Source organism: Clinocottus analis, unplaced genomic scaffold (genome assembly GCF_023055335.1).
Source record: "Clinocottus analis isolate CAN_PGR_092001 unplaced genomic scaffold, fCliAna1.0.p SCAF_20, whole genome shotgun sequence".
Classification (NCBI taxonomy): domain Eukaryota; kingdom Metazoa; phylum Chordata; class Actinopteri; order Perciformes; family Cottidae; genus Clinocottus; species Clinocottus analis.
Genome location: NW_027175932.1, coordinates 5656995 through 5676160, shown reverse-complemented (window position 1 = coordinate 5676160; position 19166 = coordinate 5656995). Strand labels below are relative to the sequence as shown.

The following is a 19166-nucleotide window of genomic DNA, read 5'->3' as shown; positions in this document are numbered from 1 at the left end:
ATTACAAAAAAAAACGCTTCTACCTCTACATTTTTTTAAACCATGCATTAGTGCACTTTTCCCCCTTTCCATGAAAGGTGTCCTATTTGTGTCACAGTGACATAACGTTGTGATGTCTTGTTCACTTGTGGTCCTTTAGCAATATGTTTCTGTGTAACTTTCTTGGCCATTGACTTCAATCTTTAAAAGACTTGACAATAGCCGCGGTTGGATTTTGTATGCATTCGCAACCAAGTTCATTCCAAACCAAAACAAGATCAGCATCACATTTGACTGAAAACCATCTGTGTGATGTCACCACCTGCTAACATGTTTATTTATATTAAGGAATAAGCAGGTTTTCTTTGCACCTTGTGTAAATCTATCTTTAAAAAAAAATGAATGTAGCCAGCACATGTATAGTACTGTAATGATAATTAACCACAACATGTAATATTGCTTTGCTGTGTGCATTTGTTGAATCCCTTGAATGATTGTGTGTGTTTTTGAGAAAGAATAACAAAATGACTGTGTCATATTGGCCACATGGTGGCGTAACAGTGCAAGGATGGATCTGAGGCAACGCTTTGCATTTCCTCATGAATACAGGCAGGTGAGGGAAGCAAACCGATGTCTCGAGTCATAACATTAGATATGTGTGTGAGTGTAGGTTGTATGAAGCTATGTGTGTGTGTCTGTAATTTGCACATGTTACAACTAATAAACTTTTCAACGTAAGCGTTTGAAATGAATTATTTGTGAACAAGTTTCTGTAGAGAAATTGTTTTGGGCCGGTAACAATGTCTTCCTCTTCAAAGTGAGGAGAGCCGGCCTACCTCAGGGGTGTGGCTATATTTGGCACTTTGAATATATCTAAGAGGTACACAAATGTCCACTGTAATAGCTACCTGAGCAAGTCAGAGAGAGGAAGGCCAGTTGTACCCAAGTACACTTATTTGTTTAGTTGTTGTGGTATATTTAATTTCTGGGTCAGGATGATGGGGGACAATGATGAAGTGGAACCCATGGACACATCAGAAACCCCATTGTTTTGGCATTACCTGGCAGACTGTGGAAGGTGGCACAGATTTGAGGTAATTTTTTCTTCTTAATTTTGAAAATCAAAGTCTATCATGATCTATCCTCAAATGTATATGTTACAATACACATGTCTATATGGAGCAGAATGTGTGAGGTAGAACTGAACTGTTGGTACCTTCTGTTCATCCTACAGGACGACCCTTATAACCCTCTTAGAAGTGAGGATATTGAAACATATTTCAGAAGAAACTCAACAAGGGTGTTAACTTTCCAATCATCCAATTGCCACATCAAGATTGATTTATCAGGTAGCCTACCCGACTACTTTTTTTGTTTTCTTATTCCTGTGTAGCATGTATTTGACATAACTTATGTGTTGTTAAACAGCAATGATACGGACTGATTACATCACAGGGGGGCGAGTAAATATCCAACGGAGCTCCAACAAATATGAAAAAAGGTGAGGATTAAAACACATTCAAATAAAAGATTTACACTCACAATGATGAGTCATAGATATGTCAGTTTAGTTTCTTCTGTAATGAAAGTGAAAGTGCAATTAAAAAAAACCAGTTTCTCCTTCCTCCCACAGTTGCTGCTGCTTCATGGCTCCTCCTGTTCTCTGGCAATGGGTTGATCCTACTTGTCCATACCAGGTGACGAACTGAAAACTATCAGTAAATCAACTTGTGAGCAAGGAAGTATATATATGGCTAGATAACAGGCATCCTTGATGACACAACCAGTTTGAACCGCTATAGAGTTAGTTGAATTTATTTATATTCTCACACTTTCAAAATGTTGCTGCATTTCTGTCTTTTCTGAAGTAAGTCACATTTAATTATTGCAAACAATAACATGAGCAAGCTAAATCAGCTGAGCATCGGTTTCTCTAAAATACAATGGCATTATTTTGTATGAAAACATAGAATAATAGAAAGTAAGTAAAGCATTACTGGTAATACAATTTAATTTATTGGTTCAGGTATCTTAATGTCAAAGACATGTCATTTCTAGCTCACATTAGCATTTTTTGTTTAGATAAGAACATTTCTATTTCAAAAAATGGCTTACAAACTTGGATTTATTTTTTAGGAAAAGTTTACTATTTTGACTCAAATTACATATCTCTCTAACTTGCAACTAATGGTAAAATTCCCTTTAACACCAAGTTAAAAAAATATAGCCTACTAAAATGATTCACCATAGTTTCACAATTTTAACCAATTTAGAGATTGACAATTTTTCAAAACTTTAGTTAGTAATACTCCCACAAGACTGGCTAATTTAATACTAATTCAACAATACGATAAAAGTATAATCCTGGGATAACAAATGCACTTTTTATAAATGTGTTTAATTTCAGTGTCTGAATTTTAAAAAAACAGACAGTATTGGGATTTACACGATTACAAGTTATATATTCTTTAGGCCTAATATTATGTTAAATGTGTATTTTTGATATCATTTACAGTTGATCCCTCTGAGTGAACTCAGCGCTGAATATCAGACTGTGGCATATTATGTGAAGACAGATGGGCTGTTGGACAGATCCATTGTATCAATCAGCAGGATACAGAATATGGATTTATGGGACATGTATTGTCTGTAAGTACAGCTTTAAGGTTGTCTCTCTCCATTTCCATCACCACTATCGCTCTTTGTAATCAAAACCTTCTGTTTACGCCAAAGGAAAAAGAAGCAGTTAATGAGAAACCAAGGTGTGAAGACAATTCAAGAGAAAAGACTCTTTCATGGGACCAACAGCAGAAATGTTGAAAGCATTTGCAAGAATAACTTTGATTTACGGTTAGCTTCAAAAGGCTCATATGGCAGAGGTAAGTTAAATTACAGAACATTTTATTATATACAATATAACTATAAATGTTGGTCTGACTGGTCTGATTTTCTTTTTGTTTCTTTTTAGGAATATATTTTGCTAAACATGCAGCATATGCGAACAACTACAGCGTGAGCAGCACAAATCCATTGCAGCTTCACGGCCTGGGAACGCAAAGTTTACAGGGTCAAAACACAAAAGTGATATTTTTGGCTCGGGTAATGATCGGAAAATCAACTATTGGAAAAAAGGGTTTGCAAAAACCTGATGGTAAAAGTTCTGAAAACTCTCACGACAGCTGTGTTAATAATATCACACATCCCACGATTTTTGTTATATTTGATCCAAATCAAATATATCCAGAGTATTTGATTCAGTACAAATCACGTTGAAAGAAGATCTTGTGCAATATCAACATGTCTGCCTGAGACTGAAGGTTACATGTTGTCACATCTGTTTACAATACGATGACGCGTATGGCCACATTACATATTATTCATCTTAAAACAGAGGAGCATCATAGATAAAAATTTTGGCAAAACCAAACTAAAATCTGCATGTGTTTATTTCTTTTCTAATTTTGTTATCCATTTTATTACTGTAGATAAAGGGCTTAAAATAATTCCTATGGACAATGTTGGACACATTTAGACTTTGTTGTTAGCAGCACACACACAATACCTCTAAACTCTTAACAAGCATCTTCAACAGCGAGGATATCAAAACTTAACTTAAGCAAGCCAGAAAACATGCTGCACTGCTCTCTAAAGGTGTCAATTATTTCACAAATAAAGCCAATACACACCGACGTCACTGGCTGTGGTGTTGTCTTACGTAGAGGGTTGATGTAGCTTCTGCTGGCCAGCAATGTCAGAGAAATAAAGAATTCAAAAAATGACATAACCTTATTACGAAACAAGATCCGGTTTTTCCAAAGAGGCTTATTCACTTCCTCCTAGTCCTGAAATGGAAGTGTACTAAACAAAAGTGTCAGCAGAGGTCGCTGTTTACAACAAAAAAGGAGGTTTAAAGTCTTGGTGGAGATCAGTTTTGACTGGTCCACATTATGTTTAGAAGTATCGTTATTATTTCATGAGTCAGCAGCTAGGCTGGATTCATTCCGGCCAGCATCATCATTATCAGTTACCCAACAGTCACAGCCTCTAAAGTTCAGAGGCTGAAAGCCACTCTGTACATTTACTCAAGTACAATTGTGAGGTAGTTCCATATTTGAGTATTTGAATTTTATACAAATGTAAACATTCATACTTTATATGTGCATCATCTGGGATTAATGTCTTGACAAACCTTTAGGGAAGAGAGGTTTGTTCATATGTTCAATTAAGACACATCTAATGCCCCTGAACATCAATGAGTTCAGTGAAACACCAAGTCATAAAGAGACCAGCCACATGCTCCCACTGCTCCCAGATGCTCGCCCTGCAGGCAGTGGGAGGAAATCTTTCATGTGTCCTGGGCCTGCCTCACTTCCTTCCCTATTGTGTGGTTTTAGTGCTTCACTTTAGCATGTAGGCCCAGGTGTTGCAGGGTCATGTCAGAGGTCATGTCTGCCGGATATGGACAACATTTTGCCAGCGTGTGTGAATAACTTTCATATTCTAAACAACAAAGGCAGCTTCCAGTTGATTGGCAGTTAGGTGTAAAGTACAGTAAGGACTGCAATTTAATCAATTTCAGAAATAGGTGTGAAGTACAGTAAGGACTGCAATTTAATCAATTTCAGTAATATTCCATCCATTTTTTTAAGTATGCACTGAATTTATTTGATGAATTATTGTTTAATTTATTCAGAACTTTATCTTTTATCATATTGATGTCCATGCACTTGTGTACGTAATTGGATAAAACATGGAAATTACATTATTGTCCAGTGGAATCCATTCCACTCCATGAGATGATACAATAATGTTTTATTATATTATAATGAACATGTAACCGAGTTAAAAAAAAAAAAGAAAAAAAAAGAACACCCATAACATCCTCATTATACAATCCTGAGTGACATGCACATAATCGCACAGTTTGTCTTATTATATCATCATTTTAATGAACTAAAATATTTACATTCCAATTTATCATCTATTCTATTTATATTACTAATTTATTCATGCATTTTCATCTCTATATTGTATGGATACACATATATGTGGCTGTTTACTGGTATGGTTTTGGTACTTTTTGCAGTTGGTGCCATGTCCCAGTGCCAGGCCATCATCTCTCAGTAAACTATTTGAGACGATTTAATTGGTCCTGTGGGTGAGATGGGCAGATTCAGTTATGAGTCCAACAGATGGGGTTTCTGTGCATATTAAATACATTCTTGATTCAGCGTTCTCATTATTACCTCACTGAATACGTCCTTACAGATTTATGCTAGCTTCGAGTTTGAAATGTTTGAAATTGGGGCTGTGAGTTCTTGCAAGTCAATGACTCAAGTTTGATATCTTCTTAAATATTTACAGCTTGGTGTGCTCAAAGCTTGGCATGTGATTAAAACCCCTTTGAAGTCTGCTTGATCAGATGAGATCAACATGTTGAGTTTGTAAGGAGTCTAATTAGGGGTTCCTCTCAGAGAGCTGCGTTGTGTCATTTGGAAAGAGAGAGAGGGAGCGTGACACTCTTTTGTCTCTGATGAAAACAAGACTAACAACACTGGAGAGAAATCATTTTCTGTTTTTTTACATTTAGACAAAAAAATATCTCAATTACATGCAAAATAGTGACAATTTTCATAATGATGTTTTCTATATTTGGGACTGATACTGTACTTTCCTAACAAGGAGTGGCACTTCACAGACATATAGTATATAATGCAGGTCTAACACTTTTGAATTATTCACATTTATTATTCTGTGAATTACTTTTGGAAAACTTAAGGAATATATTATTTGTCCTTGCTTGGCCCATAACTTCTAAAACATTGACTATTTGCAGCGGGAAAAAAAATGCAAGTTCAGTTTTTATGTGTTCATGTTTACATTTGAGTAATTTGCCTTTTTTTCCTTATTAATACGCATATAGCTTTGTAATGGGGAAGTAAAGACAGTGTACTTACTGCTGCTGCTCGTGTAGAATATACCTGCAGATATTTTTGACCTGTCAAAGCAGGAAAAGCCCAGGTGTAATTAATAACCTTAATGATGACCCCAGCATCCCCTCGTTACTGTTAATCAATTACACCTGTGATTTCCCTGCTCTGACAGATGCTGTAGCATCAACATCATGAGTTGATGTCTCGGCGGCTTACACAGCCTTCAGTATTAGTATCGGTATTAATTGGAATGTTTTAACGTTCAATTTTTATAGTGGAGAAATAATGTTGAGCCTTAAGGATTCAATTGGTTTCTTGGTATATTTCCCGCTTGTTTTTTTACCGGTTTCATGGAGTTCCTTTTGGCTCACTGCAAACTTGAGTCTAAGTAGTTTGTAATTTTGTGTATTGGCTTTAGGGAAGTAAACAACTGCTGTCTTGAACACAGCCCACTCGCATATTCCCTGTTATATTGGCTTCATGGGAAACTACATGCTTTGATTTTGTCACTTCCCAATCTCTGCTGTGAGAAACAGATGGTGGTGTATGCTAATGTGCAGTGACAGGATTAAAGGCCGAATAATAACTCAGTGCATAATCTGTGTTTACATAAATATACATGTGGGTTGGCGGACCGAATTCACTGTCGAGAGGCACACGCTCCCCCAGAGGACATCACACTGCTGACAGCCCCAGTCATGTTTTTATTATGGAAAAAAAGTTCACTTTTCATTACAAAACACAACACATTTTCAGCTACACATTTTCTATAATTTAACCAAACATCACGATCGTCAGAAAACACCTAACATCACTTCAAGAAGCTCTCTCTGTGCCACAAAGCTATTCTGTGACAGGAACCACAACCTGATGTCCCTGAGCAGAGAAAAGAAAAACACACATACAAAATACATTTGAATGTAATTGTCATGTGGCACACTGTAGCCTATGTATGTGGAGAAGTCAGAGCGGGCGGGGCTACTGTGACAGTGACGGCACAGTGTTGGCTTCTTCACACAAAACAACATGTATTAATAAATTAAGTTTGATCACATGAAATGAAACATCTTCGTCTGACACAAGGAACACGACACATTTCAGTTCTTGCTTGGCACGAGAGGCGTGAGCACTCAGTACACGCTTTGGCACCGCTGGGGAGTTTTCCCGTGAACTGTTCTCATGTTTACGGTCACGAGCGTTGACAAAGCACCAGGTGCAAACAATCTTCAGTGACTCAGACAACAGAATGTACAATTGGCTATATGCATTATGCTTTAACCTGGTCTTTTAAATGGTTGGCGCAACTTATTAAAAAAGCACTAAATCCGACGGTGGTACTGGAAGATGCTTCAGCGCTAGCATGCGTTTCACGTTACGTACTCCCTATGTTAAGAGTCCAATTTGAAGGCCAGAGCAGCCTGAGTGAAAGTAATCACGGTGTTATGACACAGTACTGTGTTGATTTAGCATTGTTGGACTCACGATAAATGATCAAATAAATGCAGCAGAACCAGAGATTTTTGTCTGTTAATATTTCGCACATTCTACTTTCTAGTCAAAACCTGGCGCCGACATTACCCACAATGCAACCGGACCGCGCCGACAGGTAGGACAGGAACTCGGGTGTGTTGTGGTTGTAGCAGCTAACGTAGCTTCGAGCCGCTAGCCTCAAGCAGAGGTGAGGAGTGGGCTACAGAGGTCTGGCAAGCTCACTTCTCTCTAACTCCACGATTATTATTTTTTTGTGGCATTTTCAGACTTGCAGTCTGCAGCGGCAATGAGTGATGTCACTCGAGGGCATTCATCAGACCCTGCGCAGCTCTCTCTGCAGCCACAAACGATGTTATCCAAAATATGCTGCCGAGTGCTACTCCCAGTGTAACGTCGGTGGAGTCACCTTTAACACAAACCAGCTGGCATCACTCACAACTGACACATTTTTTGAAGAAATTATTATTTAAACAATTTTTCAAATGAAGTGCATTAAAAACCATACCCATTTTGATCGTAAAATAATAACCATCTGATCTTTGAGACCTTTTTTTTTCTTCTTTCTTTTGGACTTTTTGATTTCAGTGCATCTTTTTTAAAGACATTGAGCATTGCTTTATAAAATGTAATAATAAAGGTAACATCAGTCGTTTGAGTCACCATACAGCGCTGGTGGTGACACATTATTGGGCAGAACTCTTGCACCCCGAACATGCCAAGCCTCTAACTGTCTCCAACAAGCATTTCAGGCCACCTCTCTAAAGAATTAGTCTTTGTTGTCTTGGAGAGAGAGCGAGCTTTTTAGCCTCCAGGTCTTTCTCACTCTGTCCTGCTTCACTCTCATCATGAGGGGAACAGTGCGGCAACTCTCTCAGTTCAAAGGTCGCTGTTCTGCATCTCGAGCCCACGCTTTAATCCGGAGTCCCTGCCTCTCCATGATGTTCCACAGCTTCCGCAGATTGGACTGGGTGATGACATCGTCGGGTTTGAGCTGGAGCGCTCGCAGGTAGTTGGCCTCTGCTTCGGGAAGTTTCCCATTCAGGTGGAGGATGGCACCAAGGTTCATCAGAGCAGCCGGGTACTAGGAGAAGGAAAAGACACAGTGAGAAAAGGAGCGGAGCGAACGCCATTATCGTGGAGAGTTGTGAGGACGTGCAGAACTACTGTACTGGATTTATCTATCTGGGTAAACTATTTTTAAACTCACCCTTCTTAGTTCTACATCTGTGAGACATTCACACATTTTAGAAAGCTTGCCAGTTCTTTTTTTTTTGGAATGGTGGATTAAGGCAGGGGCTTTGGTGAAATGTGCTTGAGGCTTAGGAAATCAAACATGCATTAAATTAGTCCTAATCTAATTCTCAAAGCACATTAGCAGGCATGGCCCCAAACAATATGGGTGTCCCTTGATAGTACCACAGTGAACAAATAGGTAGAAGCTATTACATATTTACTTTTCATATGAATGAGCAACCAATTTAGAGGTGTCTTTCTGGAGTGATATTTAATAAAATACCATCTTCTGAAGTTGCGAAAATGAAACCATCTGGCCGTGAATAGTGTACCAGTCGTGGAAATCTACAAAATCCAGGTCCGTGGACATTACTCTCAGCGTGCCATTACTAACACACCCATCCAATTCTCATCCTAAAAGTCATCGGCACCTCATCCCCCCGGACCTGGCCGTGTTCCCGGGCCCGCGTCCTCGCTGCATGACATATGGTTAGCAACTTGGCAACTGCTCCCCAGACTTTCTCTCCCTCAAACACAAGTGTTTGTTCCTCATTGATATTTCCCTCGTTTACATTCCACTTTTTTTAAGCGGTGGTGTTAAGAGACGAGAGCTGGGAGTGGCAGCTTGTTTTTCTCACCTCGTCTTAATTAATGCAGTTTGACAGCGAGAGGCGCTACAGCGCAGAACTTCCACCCCTTCAGCGGGTTTTGTTTTTTTTCTCACGTCGGTGCAACAATTGATTTCGTTTCAAAGTGCTCCGATCCCCTGCTCTGCTTTTTGTACTGTTACACAAACTCAGTAAGCCGCCGAGACAGACTAAGCTAGATAAATGAGGTTCCTTTGCTATTCTAAACAAGCGGGTGATATGCAATACACCGACTGGGCTAAATCATCCGAAATGGAGCCTTGCCTGTGTTCTGTGTACAGGAAGGCAGACAGAGAGTAATTCAGTGATACTCTGCTTTGAACAATAATTTTGGTCCGCTATGTTGTTAAAAATTCTTAATATTGCATTCATAATCTATGAATATGCCAACTTTTTTCTTTCCAAAATGTAATAGAGAAAAATATAACAATTAGTCAAATATTAGCATCCTTCATAATTGCGGGGGCTGACTAGCTCATACTGTAGCCTTGTCACCCTTAGAATTCACATTGTCTTCAGTAAAACAGCGATACATTCGCGATGAGCCTCTATCTGATGTAAATTTGGTGTAAATAAAGTATTTTTCAGGGTGCAAAGTGAAAAATAACGGTCCCTCTGGAGGGACCATTTCCTTTCGTAAGACGTACATCAAGAGCTGAATCTTTCATGACCTGAAAGCTACTGGATTAAGTTTTCGTTTGAGAGACTGTCATTTGCTAAGCAGACATGTGCATACAAAGACGTCATCGACAAGAGAAGAGTCAATCTGAGTGTGCACATGAAAGCTTCCGGTCTGGGAAACTATGATGACTTGTAGGTGGCTTCCTTTTTTACATAATAAAATACGAACACACGGCTTTTTCAAATTAAAATGGACAAGCAGTAATCGTATCTTGCGTGGATTTACTCCGCTTTCAAGGCTTAACCAGGATATAAACAGGCAGGCAGGCAGACCTTATCTAGAAAGGGGAAGACGCTTAAAGCACTGATTCCCGGCTCGTGGACCTACTTGCTCCCTCGGTGGTTCTGCAGTTGCCAGGGGGCACGTGAAAAAAATAGAAAATAGCTCATTTGAAAATAAAAAGGTAATATGTTATCAGAGTGCTGCAGGGATGACACTTTTTTGTACTGCAACACAAGTCACAAAGCAGACCCTCGCGCAGCAGACTAACATGACAAATGACTGCAGGAAGCTCTTCCAGGTCTTGTCTGAGAACACAGGGGTTCCTATGACTATAAGTTACCTCTTGCAGACCCCTTTTTTTTCTTTGAAGTAACTGATTGATGCCCAGAAACTGGATATAATAGCCCCCCAACTTCCTCCACGGCGTGTGCTGATATCGAGAGACATGACATCCCTCAAGGCTTTGTCTGGTAAACTACACCGCGATGGACCAGTGTTTACCCGGAAGCTGAATGGGTGAGTTCAATAACAGGCGACAGTAACTGCTGCTCGCTCTCTCTGAGATCTTTTGTGTTTGCATAAAGCGCAGTGAGGCAGCAGCTCACTCACAGCCATGAACAGAACACAGTTTTCCATTTCATATATCTCTGTTTGCCAGGAACAACAGTATTATAAGAGCATGTCAGAATGATGGGTAACACATATTATGCTGTAAATGTAATTTACAGTGCAGGCGTGTGTGTGTGTGTGTGTGTGTGTGTGTGTGTGTGTGTGTGTGTGTGTGTGTGTGTGTGTGTGTGTGTGGGCGTGCGTGCATGACTAGTCCTAGGTACTTACATCTGATCTCAGGCTGGCTGCACGCTCATACTGCCTCTCTGCTGCCTCATTAAGACTGGCCTGTCTGAAGAAAAGAAAGAAAAAGAGAAAAGGAAGAGTAAGAATGTGACACTTGATGTTAATAATATTGTACCAATACACATGACTGATGTGTAGCCCTTTATTATTGTGCAGCTAAGCAGCTAGTCAATACATATGCCTCGGAGGTGATTTTATCTTTTAATTGGAATAGTCAGATCTCTGGCTTTTGGTTTTAAATACTTGAAATATTGAATTTCTTTATGTAAATTGTGTGTTGTTTGTCTATACTTAAACTGTATGTGTTGTTTTTGCATGCACTCGTTAAATACTTTAGTTTCTAATCAAAGAAAACAACGTTCTGTGACAGGTGAGACATTTCTTCGCAGAGTAATAACTGATTATGTATCCTATTAATGCAGTGTACATTTTGTATTGGGGCATTGATTTGAACTCCATTATGACCTACTTACTATGTATTAGTATAATGAAGAGCGATTTCTGTTTTTTATGCCAGAAACACTCCAAAAGCAGTCACATGTTCCAGCTCGGTTTGTAAAACGGCCACAGTCAATCTGCTGCATACGATGTTATCCAAAGAGTACATGAACCGGAGTTTGCAGTGCCAAAGTTAATAAAGTCAAGGAAATCATTCTTTTCCGACATGGTAATTCATATTTAGAAGACCGAGTAAGATATGCCTTGAGAACCTATGCAACACTTTATCGGGGCTTCAGGGAGTTCATGACTGACTATCATAGTCATCATCATAGCTGGCTTCCTCGGTCTTTGGTTTGTTCTTTGGTTTGTGCTGCAGAGTAAATACAGATTCAGGGAGTCAGGGTTTATGGAACGCAAAGCTGTTTATGTTTTAAACCTGCCTTATTGGAAAAATCATATACCAACACATTATTTGAATTAGAAGAGTTTGCTGCAATGAATTGCAGGCTCGGTACGTGCAAGGCATTTAAAAAGCTTCCATCAAACTGATTTATCGGGTCATTTTTATAATCCTGGATATTGTCAGTCAAGATGCAAAGCTCACCTTTATTATCAGCAGAGCAGCTTACCTTCATCCAGCTAATGACAGGTGTGTCTCTTTCCTTAAACCCAATCCTAATCGGTTTCGATTAATGTCTCAGTCAGTCTCAGCTGAAACAACCATTTCCACCAGAACACTGCAGAATGATCTGTCATTTAGATTCGCTCTTTCCAGAAGAAAGCCTCGGCCAAACCCTGAGACTTTCAACTTTTCACAAATCCTCTGTGGTGTTGCATTTAGATGAACGCTAGCGAGCGGTAATGACTTCTCCAGATATGTAGAGCAAAAAGCAATGGTGGCACATCGCTCCAATATTTCCTAGAGTTGCTGGGAATAAAGGACATTCGCAGACCCCTTTGACGCGTTTAAAGACTTACGTCTGCACGCGCTTGCCAAACTTTGAGGGAAAATTCTCCAATGGCGTCTTTACAAGCCTTGGACCGAAACATCACTAAGATAGACTGAAACTTTGCTGCTGTTTATATATCTAATACATAATAGCTTCTATGGGAGCAATCTCCATAGCGTATGCATTTACTATTCTATAACATTGATGTAATTTATATTTCAAAGACAGTTATTAAACGGTGAAAGCGGCAATGTGGCACATTGTGTAAATACAGGAGCTAATACAAGGATACAGTTTTCTGTACTTTAAGCTTTTTTTAAGTAGGGAAACTCCACTGTGTTGTTGTGCGTCAGTAGTTTAGCCAACCTGAGCATGTGAGCAGCACTGAAGACCACATCGAACTCGGAGCTGTCCAGCTCTGCGGCTCTCTCTGCCATCTCCGCCGCCTCGCCAAGACGAGACTGTTCCAGCAGGAACTGGCCTGGAGAGAGGGGAGGACAGAGGAAGAGCATTTATTTCTTGGGCGTAGCAGACGTTTGGTTTCGTGTTTTTTCTTTTTCGGCACGGTATGACTTAAAGTGACGCAAATTGTCCACCGCTCCGAGACGGAAATTTCCCAGATATTGATGGTCCCCAGATGATGATTCCAAATGACGTTAGTGATCCCCGCTGCCTCCTTTAGGGCCACCATGAGGTTGACCCTGTTGGTTTTAATTGAAAAGCCGACAACTGTCGAAAGCGTGGATTCAATATCATGGCAATCCATCTATGTCCCCCTCGGGATGAGCTGCAATATCTCTTTCCATCTAGCACTATCAAAACGGTCAACATATATAAGAAATGTCAGCACACCAACACGCTGAACTAAGATGGTTAACATGCCAGAAATCAATAAAATAAGTTGAATTGAAAGAAAAAGCAGGATGGCGAAAGCGTGTGGAGAAAGCGCCGTCAGACAAAGACCGAGATCATCGGGGAGACAAAGGAAGACGAATGAAGCAGTAGAGCCAACGGCAAATGCAACGAGGAGGCCGAGAACAGCGGGAGAAACGCGAGACGGTGAGAGGATTGTTGTTTTGCTTGGCGGCGTTCGAGAGCGCAGATGAGACGGAGGTATGTCATGCGTTCCCCCGTGGGAGTCTGGCCACCTGGTGAGGCACCCACACGTGCCTGCCTCGTCGGCTATAAATTAACAGCTGAGCTCGGCCGCAGATGTTGCTGAATGACTGAAGAGGGGAATGCGGAGAAGCTCCATCGAGGTGTGTATCTGTTGGCCTTTCTTGTACTGAAAACTATATTTACCAAAGCAGACTATTTAGAATCGGGTCATACGCGGGACAGTTTGCGTTAAAATGAGTTAGTGTGAACAATGGCAGGAAAGGGGGTTGGGGGACGGGCCTCGTCTTAGCTATCACCCACTGTGTCCTCGCTTCCTTTCACTCTCTCATACGCGTGTGTCTTTGTGTGTATCCGTTGTGTTACAATGTGGACTGATACCATCTCTCCTTACACACCAACACCTGGAGCTCATCCAGCGGCTAGCCGAAGCAGCCAGATGTGCGATAAAGGAGGGGACCAGTCCAAATAAACATCACCTATAGCAAGAAGCTACAAGATAACGTTAGGAAAAAGAAAACAGCCAGAAAGGCAGAGCGCGGGAGAAAAAAAAGAGTGGAAGGGGAAACAGCTTGGTCCAAAGACAGCAACGTACCCACCAAACTAAACTCAAACCCCGAGATATCCAGCGCAGAGAAAAGCGCCAGGAGGAACGGAGAGAGATAAGGAAGAGGAGAAAGGGACAACGCACAATGGTGCCGTCAGGACAGATTTAATTTCCTATAAATATCCTGACGATAGCGACACGGAGCGGCAAGGAGCCTGTTTCTCCTAACTGATATGCAACACTGCATCAAGAGCACGGGGTATTTCCCTCTCTGTTACAAATGGCAAACAATGTACTCTAATCCCGGCTCCCCCTCAGATAAACAGTGTGTGTGTGTGTGCGGGTGTGTGTTTGCAGCATCTGCAACACCTCCAACAGCTCCAACACTCCCAGCGCTGATACCAAAAGTAAATGAAATGATGGTACGTGTCCACAAATCTGCTACAGTGGTGCGGAGATTAAAAAAACATGGCTATTTGGAGGGGGGAAAATGATCAAAACAGCTGAGTATTTGACACTTTCAAATGATTACCACGGCGCTTTGGTTCTTTCCAAAACGCCTATCAGGTTACATAAGCTATGAGCTTGGATCCAGGGTGGTTTACAGCACGAGTTGTAAGGGGAGCTGGTGTGTTTCATGACTCTGGGTCTGAAGGTGACACTACAAAGTATAGGTCTTGGATAAAAGAGTCGAAAGGCCCCTGCCTAATAATCATCCTGAGTACAGCTTACTCGAGCAAAGCCCGGTCATTACAGTAAACCCTACAAGTGCGGCATGGCAGAGGTTTGAATTACAGGCAATCAGGCATGTTATAGTTGGTAGAAAATGACGTTAAATGAAATTCTCATAGCTCTGTCCACCACAAGAGCAATTTTCAGAGGACACAGGCATCCATATTTTTTATGATTCCAACGTTTCAAACAGGCTCGGCTGAAAATGTTTGCCTTTTCCAGAGAAGGAAAAGGCTTTGATGTCTCTTCTTACCGTAGTGCATGTAGCAGTTTCCTTTCGTCGGGTCTATTTGAATCGCTCTCAGGTAGTACTTCTCTGCTTCCGTCTTCTGCCCCTAAAAGAAAAAGGAAGGATATTACACCTGGCACAAAGAAAAAAATAGTTTTACGCAATAATGCGTTTTGTAACCTGGAATATTCTGTTGTATGTTTTTAGTATATTTAGTTATTTTGCAATAGTACAAAACACACTTCGACTAAAAGGTTTTTGTTGACCCCTATATAAAAATATTAGACCTGCAGGATGTATACCGGGGTCCAAACACCTGAAGCAACCAGAAAAAAAATGGGTTTATATAGCTGAGTTAGCATATATGCTCACGCAGGCTAAGACGCCCTCCTGCTGTGCAAACTGCAAGATGTCGTTCAATACCAGCAGTATACACAAGATATATAACATGGATACTGTGGACATGTTGTGTCACCCATGCGGACACAGACGCACACAAAAATCTCTCTTGCATTTCACCGGATCTGCTTGAGGCCTTTTAATGCACTGACATGCATCAGTTGAGGTTTAGTAACAGCAGGAAACTTACGCTCATAAAGAATATAGTACCGCAGCTCCCATGCCTAACCTTTACAGAAAAACCTCCAAGATGTGTGCGAGTACCTGCAACCACACTGCGAAACATATAGCTTCTGTGCGCATGTGGCACCATTTCTCCACCTCTTTTGTTTCATGCTTCAGCACTGATTGCTTCCATATTGCCAATGGACTTGCCATGCAAGAAGAAATGAGAGGACTGGGCCTATTACATATTCCTTATTAGCTTTTCCCCATACCCGCAATCCCTCTAAATGAATGTGCGAATACGGGGCCTCGATGGGTTATTTATTTCACATTTTCTTTGGCACTTTCCTCTTTACATTCAATTTACCCTTTCCCCAAGACTTCCATTAGAATGGAAATTAGAGTGATTCAGTCCTGTTATGTTGGGGGGGCAATTAATCATTTAAAAGATTTATGAAAGCATTCAGGCCAAAGTAAATTATGTATCGAAAGACAATTTTGTTATATGCTATTTTTTTTAAAGGATTTAAAGATGTGTAATCATCTTATTTTGGATTATGGAGCATCAGTGATGAATGCTTAAACACGCAGCCGAGTTCCTATTCATGAATCACCGCAGCGTTGACTGACCACAGTTTCCCTAAAGCACACCACACCCTTCTGACTCCAGCAAGAGATCTCCAACAGACAGCGGGACTCGAATGTTACACTCGTCCCATTCGTAAGCACTTTGACCTTGGGAAGAATGAGGCAAAGTGGTGGCTTTAGGAGGTGCACTTGTTATTTGTTGAGGGATCCGGATGAGTACAAGACTATCAGGTTTCAACTTTATTAGTGTGTGGCTTTAGGAAGTGGGAGAGGGACACTTTGAGAGCTGATGTGTAATACTGCGCAAGAAAAACAGCGCGAGAGTACGTGTCGGGGTGAACCGCAGTACAGGACTTCAGTTTGACCTTTCCTCCCCGTGTCTGTGTTGTCGATTGACTGCGGCAGGACAGCCAAAAATGTAGCTGATGGAAGTGATTTAATAAGGAAGGAGAGTAATTGCATTATAAGCCTGTCCACTAGTCCGTTGTCCAGGGTCCATCCAATCTCCTGTTCCTTAAGCCCCGTAGCAGTGAAGGGGGCCTCTCAGAGAGTCAGGGCCCTGCATGGATCTGCAGTCCTGAGCCTGAGGGAGCGCAGCAGATGTCCAGCCACGGTGGGCGACTCGGATATGAACCTGTGCTTTACATGTGGTGTGTGTGTGTGTGTGTGTGTGTGTGTGTGTGCGCGCTATGTATATCTGTAAATCTTTCAACGAGGAGAGGAAATGATCAGAACTAAAAAAGGTGCAGCCAGTATGGGTTGCAGCTGCAAGTAAGGCACTTGCAGGTTGGTTTCCTCAGCACCCAAGGCTGTGGAAGGGAGGAGGTCAAACATCTTTAGAGGTCACACGGTTCAACTCCCACATGTGAACTTGACTCAGCTGTGAACACATCTGTTGTCACACAAACGTGTTTTTGTTTTCAATGGAATGGGAGCGATGGCGGGAGGACGGAGAGTGGAAGTTCTTTTGTGGAAAAAAAAAAAAAAAAACATCGGAAGGGCAAGGTAACCTTTGGATAGAAGTTGGGCGAACGTGTGTGCCCTCTATGTCTTCACTCACATTTACACACACGGTGAGGGACAGATCATGTGGAAGTCGTCCAATCACAGACGGATGGCTTTCATCCCCATGTCTGTGACCTTCAGACATCAGACATGACTTTACGCTGCTACCAGTTGGCCGTTCTCTAATCTATTTGGCCTTGGTCCTGGATCAGGGTCAATTCAAAGCCACCGAAAAAAAGTATTTATTGTTCCTATCACTTCTTCTTCTCCGGGAGACTAACTAGTGGCATTTGGGGTCAAACAACGTATTCACGAAAGCGCCACAATTCCTCCGGCTGACTTCTGATTAGGAAGAGAAGAGTTTGTCTCGCGTGCATATGTCAGAGTCAGAAGCTCACGCCTCATAACAATTATCACAGCTCTCCAGACTCTGCAGAGGGATCGATAGCTCAATATGCATTATTTATCACTCCACTCTGCTGCCACTTCAGGCCCACGTTTAATTACACTCCGCCAGGTAGTTAACCACTGCAATCGTTACTAAGAGAATGCTTGGGCTTGCCTCGTGGTTCCTACTGTGTGTGTGTGTGTGTGTCAGTAATGGGACTTACAATGCTGGACAGGAGTTTGCCATACGTAAGGTGGGCTGGGATATGGTCAGGCTTGGCCCTGAGGGACTCTCTGTACCAGTGACCTGCTTCGTCCAGCTTGTTCAGCCTCATGTAGGCCTCTCCTGAAACAGAACACACAGCAAGTTCACAAGTCAGAATTTGTGGTTTGGGGGATTTTTACACTTACTCTTTGCATCTGTGCTAATTCATTACACACCATTGTCCCGGCCTCCAACAAAACCAATGGGGTGTCCTGGTCTGTCAATGACAATTGCAGGCCGAGCCATCATCCATCAAAGACTACAAAGTTGTAATGGAAGTTTCTTTTCCGAACTGGTCTACAGACTCAAATTCTAAATTTGCTTTATTTCTATTTTTTTTTTAACTGTACAAAATGTTTTCCTTTGTAGTTAAGATGTTTCTTGAGGGTTTGGGTTTTTGTCGTGACATACAATGTGAATTGTGGGACCTAATATTTACAGGTGAGCGCTTTGACTATGTCCAGTGAATTGTGACGCAGCAAAACATCTGAATAGCATGAAATTCTGACTGTCGTTATGGGCTTTTCAGTGTACATTGATGTAGGAAGATAAAAGAAAAAGTTAATATTAAACACTGCTTCTCAAAATAATCCTCCAAGGTTTGGAGTTTTTCTTTTTAACAGATAACAACTCATAAATAAATGTTGCCGAGGAAGAAAAATTGTGTGTAAATCTCTATAAGATTATGTTTGGTCTAAAGACAAGCTGTGGGCCTCTGACATCAGTTTAAACAAAGACATCACACTGATGCAAACACTGACCTCCGTCAACCCCTCCCTCCACCTGACAAAACACATATCCCATTCTCATTTAAGTTGTCCGGGAAATATTTGCAGACATGTCAACCGAGCTGTCGGGATGATCTTCCAATAATGTAATTAGTGTTACAATAACAAAGAGAGGGATGTGATTCATTGCACGGATTAGCCTCAATCCTCTGCAAGAGGACACAACGGCTGCGCAGTGTTGGAATCAAACAGGTGATCCCAGGCCTCTGAAGGCTTTTCTTTTTGGCAGCGAGTTAATGTCAATTTGTTGAATTCAATTCAAAGCGCAGATGAAATGAAAGACCAAAATATACAATGGAAACAAACATGTCAAATAAATCATTGAAACTCAAACCGAACTTGTCCCAAGTCAACATTGTTTTACTCACATCATAAAACAAGCATGACATTGTTCTTCATAATTACACGTATCCAATGGTTCTGTTACCTCATTCAAATAAAAATGTGAAATATCATTTCAAAGCAAATATCGTCAATGTCGTGATTTTTCATACTCCAATTCCAGCCCTCCA

General features: G+C 41.1%; 2 protein-coding genes across 2 annotated transcripts in view; one reads left to right on the top strand and one right to left on the bottom strand.

The window, feature by feature from the left end:
- The first annotated feature begins 977 nt into the window (after positions 1–977).
- LOC137791868 (protein mono-ADP-ribosyltransferase PARP11-like) lies at positions 978–3252 on the top strand. Its single transcript, XM_068587068.1, has 7 exons — positions 978–1073; positions 1214–1328; positions 1408–1480; positions 1613–1676; positions 2495–2628; positions 2713–2858; positions 2948–3252. Exons 1-7 carry the CDS (start codon positions 978–980, stop codon positions 3250–3252), a joined length of 933 nt encoding a protein of 310 aa, XP_068443169.1.
- Positions 3253–7403: 4151 nt separating this feature from the next.
- The window catches only part of tmtc2a (transmembrane O-mannosyltransferase targeting cadherins 2a), a 44882-nt gene continuing 33119 nt past the window's right edge, over positions 7404–19166 (bottom strand). Inside the window, 6 exon segments of the mRNA XM_068586830.1 lie at positions 7404–8315; positions 8317–8484; positions 11025–11088; positions 12800–12914; positions 15082–15163; positions 17826–17947. Coding sequence (XP_068442931.1) covers positions 8280–8315; positions 8317–8484; positions 11025–11088; positions 12800–12914; positions 15082–15163; positions 17826–17947 — 587 coding nt within the window. The 3' untranslated portion in view covers positions 7404–8279.